The 19,056-nt window shown below is 33.4% G+C and overlaps 2 protein-coding genes across 3 annotated transcripts; both read left to right on the top strand.

The window, feature by feature from the left end:
• Window positions 1–1,593: 1,593 nt before the first annotated feature.
• LOC125581711 lies at window positions 1,594–3,422 on the top strand. The gene has a single exon (XM_048747615.1). It carries the CDS (start codon window positions 1,959–1,961, stop codon window positions 3,420–3,422), a length of 1,464 nt encoding a protein of 487 aa, XP_048603572.1. The 5' UTR covers window positions 1,594–1,958.
• Window positions 3,423–7,964: 4,542 nt separating this feature from the next.
• On the top strand, window positions 7,965–9,808 carry LOC106405388 (rac-like GTP-binding protein ARAC10). Of its 2 annotated transcripts, none has more exons than XM_013845955.3 (8): window positions 7,965–8,301; window positions 8,609–8,696; window positions 8,781–8,890; window positions 8,968–9,031; window positions 9,105–9,169; window positions 9,232–9,297; window positions 9,369–9,481; window positions 9,565–9,808. In XM_013845955.3, the coding sequence occupies exons 1-8, from the start codon at window positions 8,197–8,199 to the stop codon at window positions 9,596–9,598; spliced, it is 645 nt and encodes a 214-aa protein (XP_013701409.1). In that variant the 5' UTR covers window positions 7,965–8,196; the 3' UTR covers window positions 9,599–9,808. The 2 variants fall into 2 exon arrangements, with proteins under 2 accessions (XP_013701409.1, XP_013701403.1); XM_013845949.3 differs by having other exon boundaries at window positions 8,009–8,301; window positions 9,562–9,808.
• Window positions 9,809–19,056: the final 9,248 nt, after the last annotated feature.

The raw sequence follows: 19,056 nt of genomic DNA on the forward strand, positions 1-19,056 counted from the left end.
TCCACAATCTAGTGAGGAATTATTTAGGATTGAGTATTTTTTATGCATAGTTGATCAAGCAATTACTTCACTTACTAAAACGTGTTATTCAAAGAAAAAGAAAATTTGATGAGATCTCAACAAGTTTACCTTCAGTTGTTCCACAATCTAGTGATGAATTATTTAGGATTGAGTATTTTTTATGCATAGTTGATCAAGCAATTACTTCACTTACTAAAAGGTTTGAACAATATCAAGAGTATGAAAAGATTTTTGGTTTTTTATTTAACCCTGAAAAATGGTTTTCTTTAGATGATATGACTTTAAATAATTATTGTAGTAGTTTTGCAAATGCTTTTAAAAAAGGTGAGAATTTTGACGTTAGTGGAGATGAATTGTTTATAGAATTAAAATTACTTAGAGAAGTTATGCCAAAAGAGATAGTTTATCCTATTGATATTTTGAATTATTTGATGCGTGCTAATTGTTTTCCAAGTGCTATTGTTGCTTATAGAATTTTACTAACTATTCCTGTAACTGTTGCATCTGCAGAGAGAAGTTTTTCGAAACTAAAATTGTTGAAGTCATATCTGCGGACAACGATGATACAAGAAAGGTTAAATGGGCTAGCGATGATTGCAATTGAAAACGATATTTTGGAGAAAATCAAGTTTGATGATTTGGTCGATGATTTTGCATCAAAAAAAGCTAGAAGAATAGCGTTATTTAGATGAAAAAATTAGATTGGTATATCCATTTTACATTATAACAATATTTTGTCATAAATTATTTTAGGTTATAAAAAAGGGCCTTATTTTTTGTTTTTTAACAGGGTCTCTCTAAAGTTTGAGACGGCCCTGCTATAGAGCAATAAGCACCGTGGTCCTCTCCTTGTGAACACCTCTACTTTTGAAATTTCATATTTATGGTAGTTGCGTCGATATAGTCGTAGGTATTACTCCAACTAAAATCACTCTAACTAAATTATCTTATAAATTATATTACATGTGACTTTGTTGATCATTTATACGCTTTTTTTTTTTGAACTGAATCATTTATACGCTTTTGGTAGATGTATTCAGACAAGTTTGGCTCAACACATGTAATATACACTTTTACTTTCTAAACTGTTCAAACTATATTATATATCCCATGAACAAACAAAAAGGAATTATTTAGTAAGGGTGTTGGATTATAATATACAAAAGTTGCTATGATCCTTTGGGAATGTTTATTGCTGGTTGTTGCCAACGAAACTCTTGTTGGCCGATTTTAACATTATTCAGTAAATTCCATGATAAGTTTCGGAAAAAAATCCATGATGCACACAATCAATATAAGAAATGAATATTTTAAAATAAAATTATAAAATATATATTTTTAATATAAAAAGTTTTTAGACCAAACCCAAAATCATCTAAACGTATGAGATTATAGAGTGGTTTAATTAAAATTATGAGCAAATTTCAATTTAATTAAAATCAAATTACTTCAAATTAAATTGAATACATCTTCTATTTGTATTTTTTCTCTTTTTTTTTTTTAATGATTATCGAGTAGGATGATAGATATTTTTATGATATAAATTAAAATTTTCTACATCTTGTTCATAAAATATCTTGTGAAATGGTGGTTTATATATACAAAATTTAATCTAATTTTGTTTCGATGATAAATATCCCGACATATTGTATGTAAAACCCCGAAAAAACTTTACCAACAGTTAAAACCCTCGTTTGAAGTTTGCTCTCGTTTAGACTCCCAAGGTGTGGGCTATTGGCTGGGATACTGTTCCCCTTTTGATCTTACCCGTTTATTCATCAAAAATTATCCTTTTCTTTTAATCTGAACCGTTGCCTATAAAGTTCTTATCTAAAGAAGCTCTGTTTTGGTGAAAGTTGCAGAAGAACGTGTAAAGCTTAAGAAAAGTTTGATTTCTGTGTTATCAAAGAAGAGAGTTGGTAATCTAATCGGCAGTTATGTCTGCAGCGATGGATAAAGCGATGTTGGAGTTGTCGTTGGATGAGGAGGATCTACCTTTCGAGATGCCAGATCTTCCTGAGTTTAGTTCAACAGAGAGAAATAAAAGAAGTTTGATAGGAAGACTGCTCAATCCTTCCTGTCAAAAGATGTCAAGTCTGATTCTAGATATGCCAAGAAAGTGGCAGAAGTATAATCGTGTTCGTGGTATAGCCTTGTCTAGAGAGCGTTTTCAATTTATATTCCAAAACGAGTATGACTTGGAAGATGTTCTGAGCAAGGGTCTTCACTCTTTCAATGAATGGTCTTTGGCTATTGAGAGATGGATTGAGCAACCTCCGCCGGACTATCTCCAGTTTGTTCTGCTTTGGGTTCAGATTAGAAATATTCCGGTTAACTATTATACAAAAGAAGCTATCACTGCGTTGGGTGATCTTGTAGGAAGGGTGGTGACGGTAGCTTTTGATCCTGAGAAGTCCCAAATTCAGGAGTTTGTGAGAGTCCAGATTATGTTTAACGTGGCTAATCCTTTGAAAAAATGCAGAATTATCTCCTTCAAAAACATTGGTCCTGTGGAGATTTTCTATTTCTATGAAAGGGTCCAGAAGAGATGTTATCACTGTCAAAGAATGACTCATGAGAAATCAGCTTGTCCAATTTTGGAGAGGCAAAGGCAGAATCAAGATATTTTAGAAAAGATGGGATTAGTTGAAGATAGACCAAAAGCTAAACCTGTTCTTATGGAGGGTGATCCCCTGTTTGGGGTGTTGGAAGAGCATCAGGTGGGGATTCACCCCATCCTTGGCCGTCCTAAGATTGCATCTGAAGTGTTAGATGGTATGCGTCAATACCTATTGGTAGCTGAGGGAGAAGAAAGGAGAATTAGAGAGGAGAGAGTCAAAAAATCAGTAAAAGAAGCAGAACTGAATCCAGTTACTGAAAGAATGGTTTTAAGACTTGAACCTCCTCCGGTTGTAACGAAAGATCTTAACAGAGGAAAAGGGTTGGTGTTTGGGTTTGAGGCTGCAGATGTCAACTCTAGTCTATCTCATTCGATTCCTGGTGGTCAGAAACTCATGGGAGCTGCAATTGCTGCTGCTGGAGGTGTTAGTTCTTTAACTAATCCTCGCTTAATCAATTATGGAGCGGCTTCCACTTCTTCCTCTTCTGGATTCTCCTTTTCTGGTAATAGTTCAACGGCTAATGTGACTGGTCTCTTTGAGGGTGGTCCTTCCGGAACTGTTAAGAAAAGTGGGAAGCCGAGGAGAAGACCTTATGTTACGAAAAGAAATCTCAGAGCAGTTGAGGATTCGGCGAAGAAATGGTCGACTGGTGAGGTTATTGTGAAGCCTTCGGTGAATGCAGAGAAAAGAAAAGAATTTGAGGTTACTACAAATGGAGGAAAGGTGGCAAGACAGAAGACTTTTGAGACGGTCCCTTCTGAGGGACCGTCTTCTTCCTGAAGAGCATCCTCAGTTGGAACTGTCAAGGTTTGGGAGATTTTGAAGACTTGACAGTTCCTAGACTCATGGAGATACGCCAGAAGTATTTCCCTGAGATTCTTTTTCTTATGGAGACGATGCATAGTAGGAACGCTCTTGTAGATATCCAGGTGTGGTTAGGATATGACTTTGTTTATACAGTTGATCCTGTTGGATATAGAGGCGGGCTGGCAGTCTTTTGGAAGAGAAGTTCTGAGTTGGTGTTTAACTATGTGGATAAAAACTTGATGGACTTCCATGTTCAATATGGAAATTTTGGATTTTTCCTCTCGTGTGTATATGGTGATCCAATGTATAGTAGAAGGCATGTGGTTTGGGAGAGGTTATCGCGTATAGGAGTTCAGAGGAAGCAACCTTGGGCAATGATTGGAGATTTTAATGAGATTTTGAGCAATGAAGAAAAAATTGGAGGCCCGAGGAGAAGCGATAATTCTTTTAAACCCTTTGGTGAAATGTTGGAGGCTTGTGGAGTGTCGGAACTGTTTGGCTCAGGTAATGGTTTCACTTGGGCAGGAAGAAGAAGTAATCTATGGATTCAAAGTAGATTGGACAGAGCTTTTGTTAACAAAGCATGGTCGGTGTTGTTTCCTGCGGGTTCTCAACTCTTCTTGGAGATGAGAGGATCTGATCACAGGCCGGTGTTGCTTACTCTTATGGATTCTCGTGAGAAGTACAGAGGCTCGTTTCGATTTGATAGTCGTATGCTGAATAAACCTGAAGTTAGGAATGCTATTTTGCAAGCATGGACTATTAGTAAAAATGGTCTTGGAGCTTCTGTGGCAGATAGGATCAGAGATTGCAGAAAAGAGTTGAGTAAATGGAAAAGATCTTCGGAGGCAAATTCAAAGCTTAGAATTTCCCGTCTTCAGTATCAATTTGATGCAGCGATGTCTAGTCTCAATCCTGATCCGGTTTTGTTAAAGACCATTAAGTTTCAGCTTATAAATGCGTACCATGATGAAGCAAGCTTTTGGAAACAAAAAAGTAGAGATCAATGGAATGAGCTTGGGGACAGGAATACCAAATTTTTTCATGCTTCTGTTAAGACTGAAAGGAATAGAAACTTCCTTGAGAAACTTCAAGACTCTTCTGGCAACTTGGTTAGATCAGAAGCGTCAAAGGCTGAGGTCGCTATCAAATATTTCTCAGAATTATTTAGATCTTCGCACCCGCAAGACCTAGACTCTCTGTTTTCGGGGTTCACCCCAAGAGTTACATCAAGAATGAATGAAGATCTAACACGAGCTGTTTCTAAAGAGGAAGTACGCAGGGCTGTTTTCTCAATCAAAGCTTCTAGTGCTCCAGGTAATGATGGGATGACGGGGTTGTTCTTCCAGCGGTATTGGGATATTGTGGGTCCAAGAGTAGTTCTGGAAGTACAGAGTTTTTTCATTAAGGGGTCATTTCCGAAGCAGTGGAACTTCACTCAGATTTGTCTGCTGCCTAAGAAGTTGAATTCTCCTTTTATGACTGATCTTCGGCCCATTAGTTTATGTTCGGTGCTGTACAAAGTGGTTTCCAAGATTCTGGTATTGAGACTTCAGCCCTTTCTATCTGTTTTAGTGGCCCCCAATCAGTCTGCGTTTGTAGAGAATAGACTCATTTCAGATAATATTTTGATCGCTCATGAGGCGGTTCATGCTCTCAGAACGCACCCTTCTGTGTCCAAAGATTTCTTGGTTGTTAAAACTGATATGTCTAAGGCATATGACAGGGTTGAGTGGGGTTATGTTGAAGCTTTATTGAAGGCTTTGGGTTTTGACTCCAAATGGATAGGATGGGTTATGTTTTGTATTTCTTCCGTCACATACTCGGTTCTTATCAATGGTCAGCCGTTTGGTGTGGTCACTCCGGAGAGAGGACTAAGGCAGGGCGACCCTCTTTCGCCCTTTCTGTTTGTGTTGTGTGCTGAAGGTCTCACTCATTTGATGAATAAAGCTGAGGAAAGAAATCTTATTGAAGGTATTCGCTTTTCGGTCAATGGCCCTGCTATTCATCACCTGTTGTTCGCAGATGATAGCCTGTTCATGTTTAAAGCTACAGATGTTCAAGGCGAGCAGTTGCAATTAATTTTGAACCAGTACGGCAGGTTGACAGGACAAGTAATCAACCTGGAAAAGTCTTCGATCACCTTTGGTAAGAATGTTGCAGAGGAAGTTAAAGGCAGAATCAGGGACAGCTTGGGGATCTTTAAAGAGGAAGGAGCTAGCTCCTATTTGGGATTACCTGAGTGTTTCAGTGGATCCAAGATAGACTTGTTAAACTTCATCAAAGATAAGACCAAGATTAAATTTTCCGGATGGTATGCAAGAACTCTATCTCAGGGAGGAAAAGAAGTAATGATTAAGTCTGTTGCAATGGCTGCTCCAGTTTTTGCGATGAGCTGTTTTAAACTTCCCAAATCTACTTGTGAGAACCTGTCCAGTGCTATGGCTTCTTTCTGGTGGAGTTCAGTAGAAGATAAAAAGAAGATTCATTGGATAAGTTGGGAAAAACTTTGCCTTCCCAAAAATCTTGGAGGTATGGGGTTTAAAGACTTGCATTTGTTTAATCAGGCCTTACTCGCAAAACAAGCCTGGCGCCTTCTTAATGAGCCTGATAGCCTATATGCAAGATTCATGAGAAGTAGATACTTTGAAGAAAGGGATTTTAATAGTGCTACTCTTGGTACTAGACCTTCCTTTGGCTGGAGAAGTCTCTTATTTGGCAAAGAACTCTTGGATAAGGGGCTTAAATGGATGATAGGTAATGGTGAAGATACTTTAGTGTGGGTGTCTCCTTGGTTGGATGATGGTATCAGAATGAGAAGTCCTCTTATGAAAAATATATTTGTAGACCTGGACTTGAAGGTTTCAGCTTTGATTGAGCAACATTCAGGTGCGTGGAATTTATTGTTGCTGAATCAACTATTTTACCCTCAAGATGTGGAGCTCATTTTGAAAATGAAGATTACTCAAGATTCAAAAGATTTCAAAGTTTGGAAGTTCAATGTGAGTGGTGCTTATACTACTAAATCGGGTTATTGGTTGGCAGCGAATCTAGCAAAATCTGAGGTTAGAAGTCAGGCTGCATTACTTCCTTCTCTTAATCCGTTAAAAAAAATCATTTGGGATCTTTGTATTCCTCCAAAGCTTAGAATTTTCTTATGGAAAATTTTGTCTGCGGCTCTCCCGGTGGCTAATGGTTTAATGGCTAGAGGCATATTGGTTGATGATAGATGCCAATTTTGTGGTCATGTTGGTGAATCAGAGGTCCATCTGTTCTTCACCTGTCCTCTGGCTAGGCTTATTTGGGCAGTGGCTGAAATTCCAGTTCCAAGATCGGGCTTTAGCTCTTCTTCGATCTATCAGAATTTTAACTATCTTCTGGAACTGCAGGCAAACCTCAATATTCCCATTTTGGTAAGAAAAGTTTTCCCTTGGTTGCTTTGGAGAATATGGAAAAATAGGAATGCTTTTATTTTTGAGGGTTTGGAGTTTGATGCTATATCAGTGGTGAATAAAGCTTTTAATGATATGAATGAATGGTCTCAAGTTCAGCAGAGAGGAGACCTTTCTGTCAAGAATTTAGTTGCTGATACCACAGTAAATCGATCGGAATGGATTCCTCCTCCGATAGATTGGAAGAAATGTGATATAGGAGTTGAATGGGACAAAAAGAATCATATATGTGGAGCAGCGTGGTTGCTTAGAGATGATAAAGGGGTTGTTCTTATGCATAGCCGTAACTCCTTTACTAATGTTCTATCTGTGATGGAGGCTCAGGAAAGAGTTTGGTTGTGGGCAATAGAAAGCATGAGTAGCCTCCATTTTTCAAAAATTGTCTTTGCAGCAGAATCCAAGGAGTTGGTTGGAGCAGTAACTAGACCACCAGCTTGGCCTTCTTTCAGGTGGATTTCTAGAAAAATTCTATCTTATCTCCAGTACATTCCTGATTGGAAATTGGAGAAGGTTGATAGAATGATGATTTTGGGGGCTTATTGTATAGCGCAGAGTGTTGTGTTGTGGGATCTATTTCAATCGTACGTGGCCACTAGCTTTCCCTCTTGGTTATCTGGGTTTTTTTGCTCGGTTTCTGTCTAGTGGTGTTTCTTTTTGGACGCTCTTATGATTGATGTAGATCTGGTCCTTTGTTGGTATGTTATGTTGTTTTTGCTGTTGTAAAAACGCTCTTATGATATATGAAATGGTAAATATTCAGAGAAAAAAAAAAAAAATTGTATGTAAAACCCATAGTAGGTTATGCTCTATATTATATTTAAAAAGAAAAAAATAGCAAAACATATATTCGACAGTACATGTTAATGAACCATACATATATGAGATCAGCCATCGTTCACTTGTCACTGTTGCTGGTTAAGAGTAATAAATGAAGCAAGAATTTAGGAAACGGAGAAGCAAGGAAGACGGATCATGTGAGTCACCTCACCCCCCGCTCCTTCCTCTATCCAACTTCACATCCAAAACAAAAGCCAACAAACACCATTTAACAAAATTTTAATAATATTTTAACATAAAAATTTGGAAATATTGTGAAAGAGCAAACAGAAAGAAAAAAAATGAAAATGAAAAAGAAGCCATAAAGTTTTGCAACGAACCCTACCTCCTATGTTGTATTGTGGTGTTTGTTTTTTCTACTCCTCTTTTAAAGTAAATCACTTCATTTATCTCTCTACTTTCTTCTTCTCCTTCTGCTCTTTGTTGTTTTGCTTTTTGTATGTGTTGAGATTCAATCGATGGCTTCAAGTGCTTCAAAGTTCATAAAATGCGTGACTGTTGGAGATGGCGCCGTTGGTAAAACATGTATGCTCATCTGCTACACCAGCAACAAATTCCCTACTGTGAGTTTACTACACCTCTCTTGTTGTCTCTGTCTGAAACTTTGATCAGGAACCTCATCTGGGTTTCTCAGATTTACTTCAAAGTTTCAATTTTTATCTCATGGGTATCTCCAATTCACTGTAAATCTATCTGGGTTTCTCCAATTTTAGCTTCCCCTTGTCTTATAAGGTTCTTAGAATCGATATTGGTATTCAAAGTTAGCTCCTTTTTTCTAGGGATTGTGTATGACATAAGATTTGTGTTATCTCGTTTGATTTGATCTATTTCAAATTGTGGATTTGATTTTGATGGAGCTTGTTGTAACAGGACTACATACCAACAGTTTTCGACAACTTTAGTGCAAACGTTGTAGTTGAAGGCACCACTGTTAATCTAGGACTATGGGACACTGCTGGTAATGAACACTATCTGTAAACTTCTTTGCTATTGATTGATTTGAAGATTGTTGCATCTGAGTGTGTGTGTTTTTGTTTTGCAGGGCAAGAAGACTATAATAGATTAAGGCCTTTAAGTTACAGAGGAGCAGATGTTTTCGTCTTGTCTTTCTCATTGGTCAGCCGAGCTAGCTACGAGAATGTCTTTAAAAAGGTTTGATTGCGAAAACTGATTCATACTTTAGTATCTGAGTCATTTCTAATGTTATGTGACTGTTCTTGTTGAGTCAGTGGATCCCTGAACTCCAGCACTTTGCCCCAGGTGTTCCATTAGTCCTTGTTGGTACCAAATTAGGTAAAGAAACTGAGTAACATTTTACCAAACATTCAGATATATTTACATATGATTCTTACAACATTTTACTTAGATCTCCGCGAAGATAGGCACTATTTGGCTGACCATCCTGGACTATCTCCTGTAACCACTGCACAGGTTTGATCTCACTAGTCATTTTGTAAAAGCTTTATGTATGAATAAGCATTCCAATGTAACAGGGAGAGGAACTGCGTAAGCTAATTGGCGCTACATATTACATTGAATGCAGCTCAAAAACTCAACAGGTATGTTCTATATACTATACAACTCTTCTCATTCAGATGGACAGAGAAACTGAAAGTTTTACATTTTGCAGAACGTGAAAGCAGTTTTTGATTCTGCAATCAAGGAAGTGATCAAACCTGTGGTTAAACAAAAGGAGAAGACTAAGAAAAAGAAGAAGCAAAAGTCAACACATGGGTGTTTATCGTAAGTGTATAGATAGACCTTAACAAACTCTGCTTCATTTGATTTGGAAGATAGTGATTGTTACCTTTCTTTTTGGACAGAAGCATTCTCTGTGGGAGGATGGTGACTCGGCATTGATGATGATGATCTTACATTTCACTTTTGAGTTTGTGTGATAAATGAGAGACATATATATATAGATGAGGTAATAGAAGAAAGATTATTAGCCTCTAATCAATCAAATAGTTTACATTGAAGAGAGAAAGAGTCAGAGAGCTTACTATTATTAACTCAATTATGTTTATTTGTTTCAATCCTGTTATTGCAATATATTAGTCATTTTCTTGTGACGAAGAGTACAAGGTTGCAAATGTGACCAACCCAATAAACTAATGTACTTATTTAATTATATTAATGATAGTAACATTTTCAAACAGTTAACTAAATTCCACTATATTTCTACATTAAATTTAAAGTCAAGTGAAATTCAGTCTTCTAAACTTTTAATATATTAAATGTATTGCAATTATTGACAAAAAAATATATAGCAATTAAATAGTAAGCATTTAATTAATTCTCTTCTCTATTCCACGAGAATGAATTTGGATTGACTTCTTCATGTCACGGTTCTCTTTGGACTTGAGAGAAACACTGGAGGATCCCAAGTTTCTCAGATTTTGAAGAGACATGGGAAGAACATATGCAAATGATTCACAATGAAGTCCACAAACTCCCGTTGTGTCTTCTGTTAGTAACTTGACGAACAAATGCGCGTGTAAATCAAAACTCACATACAAACAAACATTCCCTTCCTCAAAATAAATTAAATGTAGCAAGAAACCCCATGATACTTTTGCAGATTTGTTCACCAAAAAGAACCTTGTTGATACTCTCTCATGTCACGTCCTAGTAAGATCTTTCAGGAGGTTTTATTTGTTGGTTTGTAATATATGTAAAACTCATATTTTTCATAAGCGCTTTATAATAAGGGTGAATTAGCTCAATATACCTGTAAAATTGTTTCATGCAGTATTATTTTCTATCGGTTAAATTGTTTTTTATTATTTGAAATAATTGTTTAATTTGAAAGAAAAATTTTACTTTTATACCTTAGACACTTTGTCATTTGTACATAAAATATATAAATTTTATGGTTTCAAAGTTTCCCGTGTTTTATTTAAGCTCTATAAATCTTATGGTTTCAAAATTTCCCATGTTTTATTTAAATTTTATAAATCTTATAGTTTACAAATTCATGTGTTTCTAACCAATATTTATAACTTTCATAACTTCAAAATTTCCGCGTTTTAACCGAAAAAGTAAAATAAAACAATGATGTATGGCAGATAATGTTTGTACATCTGATTATCTTTCTTCATAAAATTTTGAAAGCATTTTGTTATAGACTTTTGATATATCAGTTTTATTTTTTTTATTTTTTTTTCTAGAAAAGGATTACATGAGGAGAGGCTCTGATACACCTTCATTTGCCTTTAATCCCTCCGGCTCCTCCGTAACCCCAAGCAATTTATATTTAAAAATTACAAACTTTATCAATTTCCCTATATACAGAGCCATAAACATAAATATACACATAGACCCAATCAAGAGTAGATGTGGGTACACATAGTTAGAGAACGTCACTTTGAAGGTTTCAATTAGATATTTGCTTTCTTTGCCCAGTTCCAGATACATGGATACATCCATTGTAATGGTAAGCACTAGTGTTAAAACCACCATCACCATAATTATCATCATCATGATCACCAAACTCCATATGCTCTCCATGTCTCTTTCTCTCTTTTCTTTGGGTTTTTTGGAAGTTGTGTGTATTCCAATAGAAGTTATATAGGTGAAATTGTAACTGGTAACAAAAATTTTTGTTAATGAGGTTATGGAATAAAACAAAATGGAATGAGTAATCGCAGGATAACATTTTGGTGAAGTAAATGGTAACCTTTTAGCGGAATAGATTGGAATGAAAGTAACTATAATTTAAATCAAATTACTAAGAATATTTGCAGTATGCTAATAAAATATGTCGAACATACAAATGCACTACTTAACTTAATTACTATAATATTCTAGATTAGAGTGAATCAAAATGAATGCTAAAAGAATCTTATATTTAACCAACGAAAGAAAAATTATATAATTATGTGGGTATAAATCATAGTTCATCAAGAAAGAAAAGATAAATAAGCGTGGAGGAAGTGTTTCATTCATTTATCAAAATACAAAATTAATATATAATATAAAAATGATGAAGGAGATAGAATGCTAGGAGAGAAGCAATTTTTCATTTGATGGTTTGATAATCAAACGTGTGTTTCAAAAAAAAGAAGAAGATAATCAAACGTAAAAATGCTTAAATCGGGAAGAAGATGTTGCTATAACTTTGTTGAATTAGTTACAAATAATAAAAATCTACCAGAATTTTAAATTTTAAAATCTTAACAATTCTCCTATTTGACTGCATTAATAAGTTAGCTAATGTTTAAATTAATTAATTTTTAAAATTTAATTGTGTTCCATTCCAATGATTCCATCTCATTCACGTACAATTTTTATCCTGAATGTATTACAACTAGATTCCATATGTTTCCACTTATTCCAAAATAATTTATGGAATGCAGTTTATTTTCTTTTCCATATAACTGGTAGTTAAAATTTGGAATCTAAAGGAATAGGCTATTCCAAACAGTTTTATTCCAAAAAATGCTAATCCAGTTACACCCGTATATTGTTTATGGAAACCGATTTGTCTGTCCATTTATCACATTTGACTCAATATAATTATATCTTTATGGAAACAGAATTTTGTGTAATTAATTGAATAAAGAAAACTATGCAAGTTGTAAAGATATTTCTGGGGTAATTTCATATTCAAAATTAAAAAAAAAATATTTTTATATTTATTTTTCCTATGTTTTTTTCTTTTATTTTATTTTATACATTTTAACAATAAAAATAATCATTTAAGGGTAGCTGTAAAAGAAATTAAAAAATGTAGTTACATATATGGATTTAGTAAATAGTTCTAACAACAAGAAATAAATAAAGAGTAGTTTTCATTATGTGAAATAATTGTTTAATTTTTAAGAAGGAAACAAATATAACTTTTATAGCTTCGCACTGTGTCATATTTAATTAAAATGTATAAAGTTTATAATTTCAAAAATTATCCCGTTTATTTAAACTATAAATTTGTTTTATGGTTTCAATTTTTTCACATTTTTTTTAACTCTATAAATTTTATGGTTTCAAAATTCTCGCATTTCTAGTTAGCATTTATAACTTTTATAACTTCATAATTCCTGTGTTTTTAACCAAAAACAAGTAAAATAAGACAATGATATATGGCATATATAATATTTGTTTATCTGATTATCTTTTTGCGTAAACTTTGGTAAGCATTTGGCTATAGGCTTTTGATCTTAATTTATTTTTCTAGAAAAGAGTTTACATGATAAGAGGCCTTGATACATCTTCATTGCCTTTAATCCCTCTGGCTCAGTAACCCCAAGCAATTTGTATTTAAAAATTACAAACTTTATCAATTTCCCTATTTACAGAGCCATAAACATAAATATACAAGACCCAATCAAGAGTAAATGTTGGTATACACATAGTTAGAGAGCATCAGTTTGAAGGTTTTAAGTAGATAGTTGTCTTCTTTGACCAGTTCCAGATACATGGATGCTACCATTGTAACGGTTAGCAGTCTTAAAACCATCACCAATGGTATCATTGTCATGATCACCGAATTCCATATGCTCTCCATGTCCCTCTCATTTTTTTGGGCTTGGAAGTCATGTGTATTCCAAAGAAAGTTATATAGGTGAATGAATGTACACTGTTTATGGCAACCCATTTGTTTGTATATTTCTCACATCTGACTCGCTATAATTCATATGTTTATAGAAACTGAACTGAACAAAGCTACAAACATATCTAACTTAAACCTTGTGATATTATAAAGTGACTACATATAACTTCCCCTTTGTTTGTACCTTCTCTCCATAAGATGATCTTTTGACCTTTAAGTTGGAGTTAGATCTTCTCTCCCCTTGCCTACAATCTTTCTTTATGTGTTTCTCTTTAGATTTTCTTCATGATGCTTTAGGATGGAGTAAAAACATATATTTATAGGTGGAGAGAGGGACATAGCTTCCTCATCAAGTTTTGATTACTTTCTCACCAAGACTTTCTTTCTCCTTTGGCAAGTTTTATCCTTTAATCTCAACCATCCATCAAAGTTGAGTAAGTGACAAATGTTTTACTTAAGGTGACTCATTTCATTAGGAGAAGACAAGTGTGAATTGTTCTAGAACATTAGGTTCATACATTGAGTTGTTCTCTTAAGCATCTTCCATTAGACTTTTCCTTCAAGTCACTCTTCTCTTCTAGAACATTTGCCACTTATGCTTTAGTTAAAACATTAGGAAATAAACTCCTTTATTTACCAATTTTATTGGTTACCAAATGTCATTAGGGTTTAACAATCTCAATAAAAAATAGATTAACATAAGACTACATCATGGTAAGAAATATTCATTCATATACTTTCATACATGTAATATTTCTAACACTTTCACCTTCATTTACAAAACAAAAACGTATAAGACCAATTCAAAGATGTGTATCTGCACTTGGGAGAAACACTGGCGGATCCAAAGTTTTTCAGATTCTGAAGAGACATGGGAAGAACATATGCAATGATTCACGAAGAAGACCGCAAGCTCCCAGATACATGGATGCTACCATTGTAACGGTAAGCAGTCTTAAAACCATCACCACCATAAGTATCATTGTCATGATCACCGAATTCCATATGCTCCATGTCTCTCTCATTTTTTTATTTGTTTTCTTAACATTTTTCACCAAAAAAAAAAGAAGATCGCAAGCTCCCATTCTATCTTCTGTTACGCATGAAATCAAAACTCAAATACAAACAAACAATCTCAAAATAATTAACATGTAGTAAGAAAACCATGATATTTTCGCAGATCAAAAGATGCAGAAACAGACAATCCATTCATCATGCAGTATTTTTGTTTTACCGGTAAAGTTGTTTTTAGTTACAAAAAATAACGGTTTAATGTAAAGAAGAGAAAATAAATATGCCTTTTATACACTTTGCCATTTTTAATTAAAATGTCTAAATTTTATGGTTTCAAATTCCCGCGCTTTTATTTAAACTCGATAAGAATTTTGTTTTAAAACTCCGCATTTCTAACGAACATCTATAACTTTTATAAATTCAAAATTCCTGCGCTTTTAATCAAAAAGAAGTAAAATAAAACAATGGTAATGAATGGTGACATACAAATTCGCGGAATTCAACTTTTTTTTTTGAAAACCGCTAAGTGTCACCAATCACATTTACAATCTACATTTTGCGTTTTTCAAAAAAAAATAAAAATAAGTTGAGTGCGTTATTCAGAACAACATGTTCTCAAGCGGACCGCACTTCTATTTGTCCCGCTCCACATACGCAGCGGTTTTGCATAATATGTGCGTTTTTCTCTTTTTGAATATAAAAATTATTTGACTTTACACTAACAATTATCATGAACGATGCAAAATATGATATAGTGGTTGCTTAGTTTCTGGAGAGCATGCATGGGTGATACAAGAGATTCCTTTTCTTTTTTATTTATTTACTAATGGAAACAGCATAAATATATATTTAAAATAATTGTATGACAAATATTTAATTTAATTTAAATTTGCTAACAGTTCTCGCAAAGAAAAATTTAAGTTTGATTTTAGAGAGAAAAAATAGCATTATTTTAATTAGTTCTAGTCAAAAACAAAATACAAAACATAAATATAGTTAAGTTTTTATTATATTGTATTTTTGGGAAAATTAAATTATTTGGTAGTCTTTTTCTTGTATTGTATTTTTATTTAATATTTTATTTTTAAATATATTTTATACAAAGTAGAATTTTTATTTTTAAAATATTTTCAAAATTAATATTTTTATATCAAAACCGCACTACTTTTTATCAAATTCGCACTATTTTTTTTATCAAATCCGCACTTGTCCCGCAAACCGCATGAACCGCACTTGAACCGTACCGCACTATAATTCCGCACCGCTTATATTATCAAAACCGCGGTTACCATTCGGACCCAATGTTATATGGCATATGTAATGTTTGTTCGTCTTGTTATCTTTTTGCCTAAAATTTTGAAAGCATTTGGCTATAGGCTTTTGATATATCAGTCTTATTTTATTTTAGAAAATAATTTACACAATGACAAGTTTGATTAGACCTTCATTTTCCTTTGTTCCCTTCTAGTTCTGCAACCCCAAGCAACTTGTATTTAATAATTATAAACTTTGTCAATTTCCCCATACACCTACATATACACATAGACGCAATCATGAGTAAATATGGGTTCGCATAGTCAGAAAACATCACTTTTTCAGGTGGATTTTTGCATTCTTGGACCGGACACATGGATGCTAGCACGGTAAAGGCAAGCAGACTTAGAACCATCATGAGCACCGTAAGTATTACAGTCAGGATCACCAAATTCCCCATGCTCCCCATATATATATCTCTTTTGTTTCTTTAGGTTTAGAAGTCATGTGTATTCCAGTTGAATATATAGGTAAAATTGTGAATACGTACGTATACTCTATATAGCAACCCATTTGGCTGCGCATTTCTAACATTTGACTCAATATACTTCATATGTGTATGGAAATTGAATTATGTGATTAATTGAACGAAGCTTTTAATATATCAGTCAAACCCATCACCAGGTAGAGAGAAAGGCACATGAGAGTGTTGTGTTGTGTACGCCAGAAAGCTTCACTCCCATCCCATGTGCTCCCGTCTTTCTCAGTCCCCAATTTTTCCTTTTTCTAATCTTGTAATTATTATTTATATAAAGTATATCGTAAATAATTTTACAATTAATTCCATTAACAAAGAAAAGCTATAACTGATACAAATTGTCATAAAAAACTATAAATGATAATAAAGTATAATAAGAAGAATATAATAATAGAAATTCAGAATATTGCGTCGATATCAACTTTCACAACAGCTTGCGAGTCTCCAATCTCAATGATTATATGGTCCATTCCCCATAATAATTTTATAAAATACTATGAACACTAGCTCTCGACGTATACGCTCAAATATCTTTTAAAAGTTTGTCCTAAAATACTTTGTTCGCTAATTAGTGGTTTAATTACTACACTTGTATAATGTTTCAGACCAGATTCTCAATCACGGGAAAATTCCTTTCGACAATATTATAGCTGGTTAGTCATCAATTAATCACGTTAAGAAATAATTGAATGCATATCTCATTTCAAAATATGAACATTCAAAATTTCAAGGTTTAGTTTGCATTAATTAAGGCCCGCATGGATAATGTGTGTGAGACCTTGAATAAAATTTGAAGAGATCCATTCAACGAAACATTCATGAGATTTTAGATGTTAATATTTTGTGTAGAAACATGTAACTGATCGATGCAACAGTTGAAAATGCTACATGCATATGTGGAAAGTATTGGTCTAATCATGACTGATTTTTGTTTTTACAGTTCATATTTCTAACGAAAACATTACAATGTAATGTACTATAAGTTGAAATCAGGGCAAAACAGTTGTGCTAGCTAGTTATTACCATAAATTTATTCGAAAAAAGATGGCATCGGTGGTTATGACAAAACGTTGAGTTAGAACTTATAATTAGAATAAACAAGAGCAGACCCGGCCGGTAAAATTTAAGGGCTGAAAGCAAAACTAAAAATTCGGGCCTATTATGGCTGGAAAGATCCGAACACCCCACCTAATACATACTAAAACATATTATAAACCAACTGAACTACTGAAGATTTTTGTTATTTAAGGCTGAAATTTTAAATAATTTAAACAGGGCCGGAAGCATGTGCTTCTGCCGCTTGTGCCCATGGCCGTCACTGAACAAGAGTAAGTGTAGAACAGAACATCAAAGTAAACACCACATTATCTCTAGTAACCATGTTTATGTTAATAATGTTGTCAATAAGGTGAAAATAGGTCAAAAACAGTTGTGCTAGCTAGCTATTACCATAAATTAATTCGAAAACTATGCATCAGTGGTTATGACAAAACGTTGAGTTTGATCATTATGTATACAGGAGTAAGTTGTAGTATAGAAAATCAAAGTAAACACATATTTCATGTTTATAGTAACCTTGCTTATGTTATAAAGCTGTACTCAAGAAGTTTGCTGGCCAAATTAAATTTTTGATTCCCATCAGCCACTAAGTATACATATCATGTCCGGTGTCCCTACAAATATTGGTGTTTTTACGTTAAAAGTATCTTTATAATTGTTTTGTTGGATTGCAATGAAAAAGGTGGACGTAACGTTTATCTTTCATGTGTTGCTCGCTATCTCTAGTCTTTTACTTTTGTGCTTTAAGTATACGACTAGTCCCAAAGATTACCGTATTTGAGTATTTTTCTTTTGTTTTCTTGTTCCTCTAACCAACCCGACACTTCTAGAAATTTGTTTATAGAAAGTAATGCAAGAATGAATTATTGTTTGGCAGATTTCAACAACTTGAATTATGAAAAGTTTTAGCTACAATTTTTACAAAAATTCCAAGCCTGTAGAGATGGGGTTTAACTTTAAACTTTAGCAACTTTAATTAATAGTAAGAAAAAGATTATGACTTTTCGAAAAATGCAAACTTTAATGGAAAAAAGAGATTCCTCACGTCCTTTCTTTGTTCACATGCCTTTCATCTTTTCCCATTTAATTATTAATTAATCATTTTTTTGTTGGTCAAAATTAGTTAATCAATTTATTACCCCCTTTCTCTCAAGCCCACACTTGATTAATTTATTCAGACGGTGCAATTTTCAGCACCGCTCTCTCTGATTGATACACTGTTTCTGTTCAATATTTATGATCACCGTTGACCTCTCAGAATATTATTCTATCTGTTTCCAGGAGTAAAAAGATAAGTAAAATAAGTGTGTTTTAATTACGTTTATTAGAGCATCTCCAAGAGACCTTTAAACCCTTAAATTTTGAAGTTTTTGGTTCTTCAACAAAACTTCAAACCCTCAAATTTCGAGAGTATAAATAGTGAAACTTCAAAATACTATTTACATTTCAGTTTAGTCCCTATAACTTATATAATTGTATTAATACTAATTTTTTTATTACTTTAGTCCTTATAATATTTCACTTAAGTATTCAAATAAATCTTATATATATATATATATTATTAATACATAAAATTATAAATATATAAATAAAATAAAAACTAATAAAATAATATTATTTAACATAGAATAATTATTTCTCACATAAATTATATTACATTGCTCAATATATTACAAATTAAAGTGAGTTTTGTATTTTTACATTGCTCAATATATTACAAATAAAAATAATTTGTGTTCACATAAGTTATATTACATTGCTCAATATTTTACAAATTATATTACATTGCTCAACATAGAATAATTATTTCTCACAAAATGTGAGTTTTATATTATTATGTTATGTATTTCTGTGTTATGATAAATTGTATTTATAAATATTGTGTTTCATATTTTTAATGGG

This window comes from Brassica napus, chromosome C2 (assembly GCF_020379485.1).
Source record: "Brassica napus cultivar Da-Ae chromosome C2, Da-Ae, whole genome shotgun sequence".
Taxonomy (NCBI): domain Eukaryota; kingdom Viridiplantae; phylum Streptophyta; class Magnoliopsida; order Brassicales; family Brassicaceae; genus Brassica; species Brassica napus.

What these genes read in the sequence shown, in the direction of transcription:
- LOC125581711 (XM_048747615.1), top strand. Translation starts at nt 1,959, where the DNA reads ATGTCTGCAGCGATGGATAAAGCGATGTTGGAGTTGTCGTTGGATGAG.
- LOC106405388 (XM_013845949.3), top strand. Translation starts at nt 8,197, where the DNA reads ATGGCTTCAAGTGCTTCAAAGTTCATAAAATGCGTGACTGTTGGAGAT. An exon ending in CCAGCAACAAATTCCCTACT is followed by an intron (nt 8,302 to 8,608) that starts GTGAGTTTACTA and finishes TTGTTGTAACAG; the next exon opens with GACTACATACCAACAGTTTT. An exon ending in GCAGCTCAAAAACTCAACAG is followed by an intron (nt 9,298 to 9,368) that starts GTATGTTCTATA and finishes TACATTTTGCAG; the next exon opens with AACGTGAAAGCAGTTTTTGA.